This window comes from Zonotrichia albicollis, chromosome 7 (genome assembly GCF_047830755.1).
Source record: "Zonotrichia albicollis isolate bZonAlb1 chromosome 7, bZonAlb1.hap1, whole genome shotgun sequence".
NCBI classification, from domain to species: domain Eukaryota; kingdom Metazoa; phylum Chordata; class Aves; order Passeriformes; family Passerellidae; genus Zonotrichia; species Zonotrichia albicollis.
The window spans coordinates 17199321-17211562 of record NC_133825.1 but is presented as its reverse complement, the minus strand read 5'-3'; the positions used below and the strand labels follow the sequence as shown (position 1 = coordinate 17211562).

At 39.2% G+C, this 12242-nt stretch overlaps 1 protein-coding gene across 7 annotated transcripts in view; it reads right to left on the bottom strand.

Annotated features, from left to right (window-relative positions):
- Window positions 1-4276: 4276 nt before the first annotated feature.
- CCAR1 (cell division cycle and apoptosis regulator 1) overlaps window positions 4277-12242 on the bottom strand; it is a 29766-nt gene continuing 21800 nt past the window's right edge. For all 7 annotated transcript variants that reach the window (XM_074544421.1, XM_074544422.1, XM_074544423.1 and 4 more), the window contains 9 exons: window positions 11916-12107; window positions 10259-10492; window positions 9799-9910; window positions 8532-8614; window positions 7937-8083; window positions 7418-7538; window positions 5891-6076; window positions 5409-5614; window positions 4277-4805 (listed from right to left, as the gene is read on the bottom strand). In XM_074544421.1, coding sequence (XP_074400522.1) covers window positions 4746-4805; window positions 5409-5614; window positions 5891-6076; window positions 7418-7538; window positions 7937-8083; window positions 8532-8614; window positions 9799-9910; window positions 10259-10492; window positions 11916-12107 — 1341 coding nt within the window. In that variant the 3' untranslated portion in view covers window positions 4277-4745. The remainder of the gene's footprint in view (window positions 4806-5408; window positions 5615-5890; window positions 6077-7417; window positions 7539-7936; window positions 8084-8531; window positions 8615-9798; window positions 9911-10258; window positions 10493-11915; window positions 12108-12242) is intronic.

Below are 12242 nucleotides of genomic sequence, written 5' to 3'. Positions count from 1 at the left end.
AGTTACATTTAATGTTAGTGAAGTGTTTAACTCACCTGAATAGCACTCCAATAAAACAAGGCATGAGGAGAGAGGCTGAAAAGGAAAGTCTTTTATGGGAGATATAAATTACCCCTCGTGGAACAGACAGGAGCCTTTCCAGCTCCTATCAGAGTGTCCAAGCTGGGAGTGTAACAAGGCATCTGCCCAGCGTGTACCTGATACCTGGAGGGAAAATTCCCTTTTTTCCTTCACCTGGTGCTCTCTGTTTTACAGCACAGCAGCTTGGTCTGTGAGACAAGTGTGTCCTTGAGAGCAGCACTGCCAGGCACTTCTGTCTCCAGCTGCTCATTCCTGCAACAAATGTGGCAGCAATGGCAGCAATTCCTGCTTTTTACATCTGACCTGCTGGCTACCACCCACCCTGCTAAAAAGGGACCAAAAATGAAGGCTGCACTTCTCCAGCTGCCTCTGCCCCTTGCATGATAACACAGGAATGTAACTGGATGATCCTGTGTCAGGAAAACTAAAAAGATTTAAGCGATACAGGGAAGAAAACCCCACTGATACTCAAATCCTGTACACCACCAAAAAAGTTGCAACAAAATAATAAAGCAAATTGGTACTTGAAAGATATCTGCTGAAAAGCAGGGTGGGGAGATTTCAGACTGGGATTCCTTGCAGTTTTTGCTCCTCCCCACCCCTCCTCCTACCCAGCTGTGTGTGGTGAAATGTGAACAGCCACTCAGCCAATCATCCCTGCACTGTGTCCCTCAGAAAATAACCTGGGAACCCATTTCCTGTCAGAACACCTGGCACTGGGAATGTGTCAGTTTGGCTGGAATCCAGCTCAGGATTCCTATCAGAACACCTGGAACTGGGAATGTGTCAGTTTGGCTGGAATCCAGCTCAGGATTCCTATCAGAACACCTGGCATTGGGAAGGAATCCAGCTCAGGATTCCCATCAGAACACCTGGCACTGGGAATGTGTCAGTTTGGCTGGAATCCAGCTCAGGAAGTTTCTACAAATAAACATCCAACTGCAGCACGCAACAAATCTACCCAGCAGCATTATTCTGCTGTCCTTTTAAAGAAAAGAATAAAAGAGAGCTGAACTAATATTTGACTATACACAACAACCTGGAGCATCATAAATCACACCTGCAAAGGTACTGATTCTTACACCTGCTGTGGGGCCTCTGATCCAAACCCTCAAACCCGTTAGAATTCACTTGTTGGAGACAATTTAAAAGCAGCAGGATACAAGAAATCAAGCAGCATCACATTTTCAAGACAAGTTTGGGTATTAAATGCCTAGAAATTCAAAAGCAACATTCCAAAACACAATTATGGTACCAGACACACAATGGCAGGTGAGATTTGGTGTTCCAAAGCTCTGGTTTGTTAACACTCTGTATGGTGGTGCTGTGGATTATGTAGAGGATGAATAAACAAGGGAAATTGGTTTTACTTGAAAGCAATGCATTTTGTTATTAGAACTTTTTACTACAATTTCTGTGCAATGCATCAATGAGACCCAGTGTGCAGAAACATAAAAGCTTGTTGGAGGAACACTGGCAGTTCTGATAGCTGGAAGTATCCATTATTTATGGCATCTTTATTGTCACACTCCATGGCAATGTGCAGTCCCAGCTGAAGTTCTGCTCGACCCATTTCTCTGAAGGTACCAGTGTAAGTGCAGTGACTGTGCCACCTACACATTCTGCAATCTTCTGCTGGCTGTAAGACCCAGTCACTCCAAATGAATTCTTTTCTCTTTTATATTTTAAAATAGAAGCTGCACTGAACGAACGCATCCAAGGGAAGAACCTGACTTGGGTACACAAACAGTACAGAAAAGCAAGAGAAAAACACATTTTGTGCACATTCCTGACAAATGATCAGTGAAAGTTAACTGTTACATAAGACCAAACATATTCACACAGCATATTAAAGAGGGACTGGAAGCCATTCCTCTCTCTCAAAGCAGTTAAACACTGAAATGAAGTTAAGTTACAGGACTAGGCTTTACAATGTTGGAGCCTGTGTTATCCTAGGCCAGCCGGCATGCACGTGGCACTTGGATCTTCCTTCAGCCTCATTCACAGACATCCACGGCGCTGAATGGCATTTTGGAAGGGTTCAACTCATTAATTTGCCCTCATTAGACAAACTAGCAAAAGGGAGGGAGATAAGTCTATAACCAGAGATCAGGTTCCATGTGTGGGCTGCTGTAGTAGGGCTCTCTACAGAACAAAGCAGCCCAAGAGTTACCACGTCCTACAGAGCATCTGTGATGACTGAAGGAGTCCAAACAGGTGGGATGCCAAGGCTCACCTTCAGCAGCCTTCTGCCAGTAACCGGGACATAAACTCAGAACACAAAGGCTGTAAGGTGGGAAACGTGGACATGAAACACAAAAACTTTGTTCATAAATCAAAACAGACAAAAGACTGATTCTCCAACCCCCCACTACTGATACTCTGTTCAATTTTCCTTAGAATCAGTTCTATTTCTGGAATAACAGCAAGAAGCTTTAGCTAACACACAGCATCAGTGTGGGTCACACACAGAACTTTGTGCTCTTTGGCCCAGCAAGTCCCACAGGCTGTAAGAGGAGCCTGTTCTCCCTCAGATTATTTGTGCTTCAGGACATTGGTCAAGCTCTGTGCAGGCTGTAAAACCTTTCCTTGGTTGTTTTTCTGTTATTTTTTACCCATTTAATTTCCTTTCCAACACAAATGCAGAGTGTACATAGTATCTGAAACACTATTACATCAAATCAATATAAAGATTACAGTCATTCTAACAAATACTCTTTTTGTTAAATATTGTAAAAATCTGTATCACTCTAGCAAGTGTCTCACAGGGCCCTCACTGAATGAGATAAGGAGGCTTGCTTGTTCTAAAACTGCTTCCAGCTCAGCAGTCTAAGGTAAAAATACCCAAGCAAAATATTTCAGATGTTTCAGTGTGCCTGAAATGTTTTTATCTTAAATTCTAGACTCATTTTCTTGTATGTTCACACATACTGCTGAAATTCAAGAACACAGTATTTCAGATGCAATTCTTTCAAGTCCATTTACACAAATGGTGCTCAGTGTCAAAAATTAAACATGCAGTCAACAATCTGTACAAAGGTAAAGGTGAAAAATAGAATTTGATTACAAAAGAATTTAACACCATCTGTACACCACAGATAATGCTTTTCATAAGATAAATTTATCACCATCTTCATTCAATCATTCTGAGATGTTATCTCCAATTTTTAAAGCATGTCTTTTCTGTGTGCTTATATACAATTCATATTTTTATAGTATTTCCTGCTTGACTGTGAACAGTTCAGGTATTATACAAGACTCAAAGGAGATGAATGAGGGGGAAGCTTGTGCATGTTACTTGAATGAAAGATATTTCACTTGTCTAGCCCCAAAAGAGCCAAGAAAGGTAAAGGGATAAAAGCACCAGCTTAGACTCTTTTGAACATAAATTCAGGCATTTTAATGTGTATCTCATTAAAGCTACATGAGTTTCCATGTAGGTTATTCATACATATTATGGCACTTGGACTTTCCTAACAGGTATTTAGTTACCTAGGACATCTAGGCTAAAAAAGAAAACATCTGCTAAAATTAACCATTTCTGTAAGAAAACACTTCTGTCCCAACTTTCAAACCCCTTAATTTTCCTGAAAGTTGCACCAAAATACAAGTGTTGCTGTTTCACATTGAGTAAGTTGCCTTTGCCAAGGAAGTCACACAAACCTGTGAGTTTCCATCTCTGGCCATGTGTGAGCACAAAGAAAGGCTCCTCACCCCTTCCCAACAAACCAGCTGTGTCCTGCTGCTCTGCAATTCCCTTGTGGATCCAGCTGTGGTTGGACTGCAGTCCCAGCAGCCATCACCCACCCTGGCAGTCCAAATTTAAAACCCAAGGCAGCTGACACTGGCAGCTTTTCTCCAGGTAAGGCATTATTCACATCTGCTGGCCTGGCATCCAGCTGTGCATCCTAACAGACTGCAGTTGTTATTCAAAAGGAGTATTTATATGAATCCAAAGGTAAGAACAATTTAGTGAACACAAATGAAACACATTTAAACCAGGCCCATGTATTTCCATATAAATCTCACAACTCTACCAGTATTTTGGTAGGTTTCTATTGCTTTCTTAACTCATCCAAACTGCTGTATTATTACAAGGCTTTAATACAGCAGCTTTGGGAAAGAAAGGTATATTTGGAAGGGAAAAAAAGTTGTGACAAGTGAAACACAAAAAAAAAAAAAAAATCCAAGAAGCTGTTTTTTAAAAAAAACTTTACTTGTAAAATTAAGCAGCATGCTACTTTGTGATTTATATCTGAATTTAAAAAGACTAATTAGACCGAAATAAAGACAAAAACCGAAAAATGGCAAGTCTATAAATAATGAAAAATTTGATTTCACTAGACTTCAATGAAAAACATTTGGTAATTAAATACTTGCTACTGTTTGTTACCTTGATGAACTTTATTAGGGTTAAAACTATAACAAAGTTCATCCTAAAACTTTTCGCAATGCAAAATTATTTTCACTCGAGGAGTGTCTCAACTTGAATGCTAAGAATTACAAGCAATCTTCTGGAGCAGACACATTCATAAAACTTTATACATCTTTTGGAACTAAGATATTTATACTACTAAAATCAAACATGCATCACTTCCCATACATTCTGGTATCATGATTTATATTACATTATGTAACACCATTCTTCTAACAGAAGCAGTTTATCATACGTTTGCTCCGTTCTCTTTGGATTTCTGATCTTTATCTTCGTTCTTCACCACATCCTTCAAAAGAAAAAATTGAGAGGATGAGAGGAATTGTAGAATCTACATTTCTCAGGCAAACTGTAAAGCAGCAGATACTTTATGAGTTTTATGAGACAGATCCTGTTTGTATCTTTAAGATACTGTGTGAACTGTGTGAATTTAATCATTTAGTTATAACCAATTCCAGGATCTTCCTGAAAAACTGAAGAGTAGAAATGCTCTGGAGCTTCTGGGTTTTGCTTAAAACTCATTTTACTGAGATACTCCCACATAATGAAATAGTTGAATTCTGCCTTGTGAAAGTACTCTTGAGCAGTAAAACAGAGAAGCAGATTTGGACAAGAAAACATTCAGATAGTTTGAGATCTACATGAACAGTTATACCTTTTTAAAAACACCGAAGTCAGGAACATATGTTGCAGATTAAGAAAAAACCACATTTAATTTAATTTGTTATCTTTAAATATTCAATCAAACATTAAGCTTCTTCTCTAGATATGTTAAGATATTCCTGCCCTGAATTCATGTCAAAATTGTTTTTATATTCAAGTGTTTGTTTCAATAATTAGTCTACAGAAGTTTGTCTACAATAATAAAAAAATAGAATTAAACAATTCTTACCTGTTTGAGAACACTCTGTATTTCATCCATAACAGTAGCTAAATTTTTGATTGTCTTATTCAGCTGACCCTCAAATTGCAATTTTTTATCATCTGAGGTCTTCAAATTTTCTTGCAGTTGGCCAAGGTCCTTTTTTACTTCTTTCAGCTCCGCAGAGAGACTTTTGTTAGAATTCTCCAGTTGTAGAATAGTTTTCTCATCCTCATCTTAGGAAGGGAAGAAATGAAAACGTCAAGTCACTTCCAATGCTGTGTAGTTTGCATCTTAATATTCTATTTGCAACACCATAATACTAATTTTTAAAGAACATTAAAAACGGCATTGAATTACCATTTGATAATACTTAATTCTGACCACATTTAAAGTCTTGCATTCAACTTGGATACAATTTAATCACAAGTATCACCCAAATTGATTCCTCTACTAAAGAAATCTCAGTGCCATGCACCCCTGTAAGCACTGCCCTCAAGGTAACATCCCACCTGTTTTTTCCTCCAGCAGCTGCAGCTTTTGCTCAATCTCTGCCCGCACCCTTTCGCTCTTCTCCAGCTTCTGCAGGAGGCTGCCCACGTCCACCATGGCCCCGTTGTACACGATGAGCCCCACGTTCTCCTCCACGGCCTTGCACTCCTGCTTCACCGTGGGGGAGGGCAGCAGCAGCCGGTTCCCTGCAGGGGAGGGCACAGTCAGCCCAGAGAGCAGCCCCAGACACCCCTCAGTGCTGCTCTGTGCTCCACAAACACAGGGTCAGGCCAGAGAGCAGCCCCAGACACTGCTCAGTGCTGGTCTGTGCTCCATAAACACAGGGTGAGGCCAGAGAGCAGCCCCAGACACCCCTCAGTGCTGCTCTGTGCTCCATAAACACAGGGTGAGGCCAGAGAGCAAACTCAGGTACCTCAGTGCTGGTCTGTGCTCCACAAACACAGGGTCAGGCCAGAGAGCAGCCCCAGACACCCCTCAGTGCTGCTCTGTGATCAATAACCACATAATTCCAGAGAGCAGCCTCAGACACTGCTCAGTGCTGGTCTGTGCTCCACAAACACAGGGTCAGGCCAGAGAGAAAACTCAGATACCTGAGTGATGCTCTACCTTCAATAACCACAGGGTCATTCTAGAGAGTAACCCCAGACACCTCAGTGCTGGTCCATCCTCAATAGCCTCAGGGTCAGGCCAGAGAGTGACCTCAGACACTGCTGCCCTACCCTCAATAACCACAATGCCATCCTAGAGACCAACCTTAGGCACATCTCAGTGCTGCTCTACCCTCAATAACCACATCATTCTAGACACCAACCCCAGACACTGCTCAGGAGAACAAACACAGGCCCAAGGCTGCTGCTGTGTCCTAAATAACCACAGGATCATTCCAGAGACCAACCTCAGACAGTTCTCAATGCTGCTCTATCCTGAATATCACAGCATCATCCTAGAGAGCAACCCCAGACACTGCTCAGGAGAACAAATACAGACCCAAGGTTGCTGCTCTATCCCTCAGACTTCTCTCTCTCCTTCTCCTGACCCCAATCCTCCCCCCTGCCAAAAAGCAGCATTCTCTTTCAAGACATCATTCTGTGCCTCTTTCCTGCAAGAACTGTCTCCAAAACTCAGGCTCCACTCTACTACCTGCAGCTCTGAGCCTCCTGACTTCAAAACAAGGAATGCTGTTCATCAATATTGGCATTAGCCTCTGTCCTCTTTCCTGTTCCAAGACATTAAGATTTATCCTAGAGTTGCAACATTATATGTTGGAAGCACAAAAAACCCTGTTACTTTTGAACACTGATGAACATTAACCCCTGCTCTCTTTCCTGTTCCAAGACATTAAAATTTATCCTAGAGTTGCAACATTATGTGTTGGAAGCACAAAAAAACCTGTTACTTTTGAACTGCCAGAGATTTACTTTTCCAAACTGGCTCAATTAGCTTCTACAAGAAATCAAGTACCTCAGAACTCTCATTATCACATAGAAATAACTCTCTGGAAGTTTGTGGGGAAAAGAAAATACCACCTAGCATATCTTCCTGTAGCTCTTGAGACTCCTCTTGGTTTTCCTCATCTTTAGAAGTGTCTGTTAGTCTTCTGTAAAAGCAAGATTCTCGAAGCACTACTTTATTGAGCAGCTTCTTGACCTACAACACATGGAAAAAAATAATTAATAATTATTTAATACCCAGACATCCTGTTACCTAAACAAGAATGGTTTAGCTTGGAAAACTTAAAAGAAATTGCACAGCTTTTTGAATTTTAACATACTGGGGCTTAAAATGCAAAAATAAGAAATAATAAGAATAAAAATAAGAAAAGAATAAATACAATTTAGAGACAAAAGCTACATATACAGTATGGGCATATTATAAACTGCAAACTTCACCTTTTCACTCCCAGTCAACTTACAAAAGATTAAACTCTCATTTCATTGTAAATAAGAGATCAGGTATGCAAGCAAAGCCTGTAGAAGCTAAGTTACATTTATCCCAGTTAAACCAGTCCTGTAACATCTGGGAAGTTTTTCAGCAGTAAACAAAACCTGAGCACGTGACAGGTGAAGTCCAAGAGTGTACAGGATCTCCTCCATGTCCTTTTCCAGCAGGTATCCACAATGACTTTGATCAAAATAAACAAAAGCCATCAGCAGATCCCTGTTAACAGTCACCATCTGGGTCTTGTCTTTCTCCTAGAGAAAAGTGATTATGGCATCATTAGGGAGTTAAAATATCATTCCAAAAATATACCAACTTCTGACCTAACAAAAGTTTTTTCTCTGTTTATTTTATTGTTACTTTAAGTCAAGTAATTAATATTACTATCAATTACCCACTTAAATCTTATTTAAGGCTAATTTAAGCTATATATGAAAAGTAATCTTTCAGTATTTAGAAGAAATACATCACAATGGATAGTGATAGCTGGTAGACAAAATTTCCTTTTGTTCATGCTTGTATGTAAAAAATGGTCACAGAATTAATTTAGGAATAAAATAGGAAACATCACCTCTGCCCTCAATCATTTACTTAACAGCTGCTTTCAAAGGGAAAACAGGTCTTAAAATAAAAATAGAGCTAAGCTGGAATTAGGACACCTCTAACAAGGTGTGTGCAGTCGTTAAGAAAGGTGTTAATTACTTTATCTTTGGATGCCCTCTCTTTGCAATGTTTATTTCCCTCTTTTCTGTCCTCCCGTTTGTTCATCTCCTCTTCGTCCCGATCTGCAAAACAGAAAGAAAATTCAACAAACCACAGCACACCCTTGTATAACCATTACCAGAATACATGTTGCCACTATAAAAGTCCACATAAAGCCCCAAACATTTGCAATATGCTTCCCCGAAAAATAATTTAAAAATGCATTCAAGTGAGCGCTGTTAAATTCTGATTTTTCTCTTATTTTAACATAAGCCATTTATAATTGTTTCCCTGTGTTTGTTTCACACACAGGACAGCAGGGCTGAAACAAATGCAAACTAGGCCAAAATGAGTGCTGCCCATATCTCCATCTATTTCAGTGGTGTGCAGGAAATTACCACAATTCTCCCTAATGAGGCTTGGCAGAGTCTGCACTCAGCTATGGTTATTCAAATTCAGTATTATTTGCTCTCAAATATTTCATACAATAAAACCCATACACACTATGTAATTAAAACCACATGTTTAGACTCATGTTGAGTGAGAGATGACTCTTCCTATGACTTAGACACTCCAAGAAGTTACAGATCCCCTCAGTTATTAGATGTCAATGACAAATGGCAGGTTTTTTGTCTAAAGGCAGGCAGTACAGTAAAACCAGACTGAGAGAGAGATAGAAATGAAACAACTGCTGGGATGGATTATGGCATGCAGCTCTGCACCTCCCATGCAAGTCTTGGGACAGAGAATCATGAGCCAAGTTCAGCTTTAAGCTCACTTTCCCTGTGAGGAAAACTTGGGAAAAACCATGTATTACAACACTTGGCTAATTTTGCCAACCCTGTTCTGAGAACCAATTGCTTTCTCCTGCACCTCTGTGGCTCCATGGTTGGATTTTCTCAGCAACTCTTGACTGGGAATGGCACCAGGACAGACTCTGGGAAGCAGCAGAGCACTGGTACAGAACAGACAAGCCCAGGCCACTCTTACAGATAAATTATAGGAAATAGGAGTTATTCTGGAAACCAGAGATCAGCATCAGCTCTTTAAGGCTGGTGCAGTACTCCTCACAGTCACTGTGTTCATACAGGGCCTGCCCAAAGGCACTTACATCTGATATAGAACTGGTCAAAATTCCTAGAATAAAATCAGCTTAATAATGCAATTTTGAATTGTCTAGTTCCAGTGCCTTCTCCAGCTTGAAAGAACATAATCAGTGATGATAAAAAAAAATGTTAAAGGTCACAAAAGTCATAGTTCAAGATACCTTCATCTTCATCTTCAGCCTCTTCTGCCTCCATTGGATCGTATTCTTCTTGATTATTGTCCTCTTCTGTTTCTTCTTCCTCTTTAGAATCATCTTTCCTTTTATCTTCCCTCTGGAAAAAAAATTCCTAAATATTTATCTACTCAGAATCAAAACCCAGCAAAATAAAACCCTTACTGCCAGTCAAAATTTCCTACATTACATACATACATACATAAGTCATCTAAGAACACAAATACAAATTTATATGACACAGATGAATATTAAAATACTCCCAATACACCTGTAAAAATTTTAAATTACTGAATATAATTGAGGCACATTTAAATAGATCAAAAAGTCAAATCAATTAACTAACATTACAAGAGCTGAGTTTCTGAAAGGAGCAATGTAAAATAGAAATAGAAACACTTTAAAATTTATCCAGACAGGCTAGACTGCATATGAACTAACTACACACCTTCTTTTCATCTCTCTCTTCTTTTTTATCTTTATCATCTCCAGATTTTCTTCTTTTAGGTTTTGGATCATCTGTTTCATCATCTTTTTCTTCTTTCTTTTCCTTTCTCTCATCTTTTTTGCTTTTTTTGTCCTTTTTGTCCTCTCTCTCTGGGAGAGAAATCAGTGCTTTGTAAATTCTGACACCAAAATCTCTCTGAAGCATCTCATTGAAGAGTTCTGCAAACAATGATACCTGTACATAAAGAAGAAAAATGACAAAAAGTTTGAAAAGATGTATTAAAAACTTATATAATTATGGAAAATGATTGTAAATAATGGACAGGTAGTTTTTAGTATAAAAACATATATATCTATATATCTATATATATATCATAGGTGATAGGTATTGGAAAATGATTGTAAATAAAGTACAGGTAGTTTTTAGTATAAAAAGATAGCACACTGTCTAACATAGGTGATGGGTATTGGAAAATGATTGTAAATAATGTACACATAATTTTTAGTATAAAAAGATAACACACTGTCTAACAGTTGATAGGTATTGGAAAATGATTGTAAATAAAGTACAGGTAGTTTTTAGTATAAAAAACATATATATATATATCTCATAGGTGATAGGCATTGAAAAATGATTGAAAATAATGGACAGGTAGTTTTTAACATATATATATATAAAACAGGTGATAGGTATTGGAAAATGATTGAAAATAATGGACAGGTAGTTTTTAGTATAAAAACATATATATATATATAATAGGTGATAGGTATTGGAAAATGATTGTATATAATGTACAGGTAGTTTTTAGTATAAAAACATATATATCTATATATATATCTATATATATATATAACATAGGTGATAGGTATTGGAAAATGATTGTAAGTAATGGACAGGTAGTTTTTAGTATAAAAACATATATATCTATATCTATCTATCTATCTATCTATCTATCTCATAGGTGATAGGTATTGGAAAATGATTGTAAATAATGGACAGGTAGTTTTTAGTATAAAAACATATATATCTATATCTATCTATCTATCTATATATCTCATAGGTGATAGGTATTGGAAAATGATTGTAAATAATGGACAGGTAGTTTTTAGTATAAAAACATATATATCTATATCTATCTATCTATCTATATATCTCATAGGTGATAGGTATTGGAAAATGATTGTAAATAATGGACAGGTAGTTTTTAGTATAAAAAGATAACGCTCAAAGTGTCAGTGTGCCTCAACCCGAGCTGCTGGACAGACCTTGGTGGGTCAGGGAAAGACTGCCATAGATAACAGAAAATAAACAACCTTGACAAGCAGAATGGAAGAATCCTGACTCCTCCTTCGGTTGCTGGGCTGGGAAAAGAGACTCCCTAACACATCTCAGCGTCATCCTGACCCAGAGATCCCCGAAAAGGTGCAATTTCAGCAACTCCCACCATATCAGAATTTTATGAAGTGTCAGATTTCTTACTATCTGCTTTGAACGTGGAATCCTTACACAACTTGATCTGAAAACCTGTGTGTTCCATTCCTCTGGATGCCACGCACTGAGTGCATTCCTATTGTAGCACGTACCAAAGCCGTGGCAACCCAGGAACCTTCACAGGACAATGGGAGAGAAACAAGAAGAGCTGAGAGCGTGTCCCCACCTCGAAGGAGTGCTCCTTGTTGTCCTCCAGCCTGTAGTCCAGCAGCACGCTCAGGGACATGATGCTGCAGTCGAACTTGCCGCTCTTGGCCGCCCAGTTGGGGTGCACGATGATGGCCGGCTCGTCGGGCAGCACGTAGCGCCGCTCGCGCCGCTGCCGCTCCAGCTCCTCCTGCCGCTTCCTCTCCTCCTCCTGCAGGGACACAACAGCAACGTGGGGCACGCTCCAATGGCCATAGGGGGTGCTCTGGGAAATCCCTGCCAAGCTCAGAGGCCTCAGAGAAAAATGGAAATAATGATGATCTGATTGCTGCTCCTGTGCTTGGCT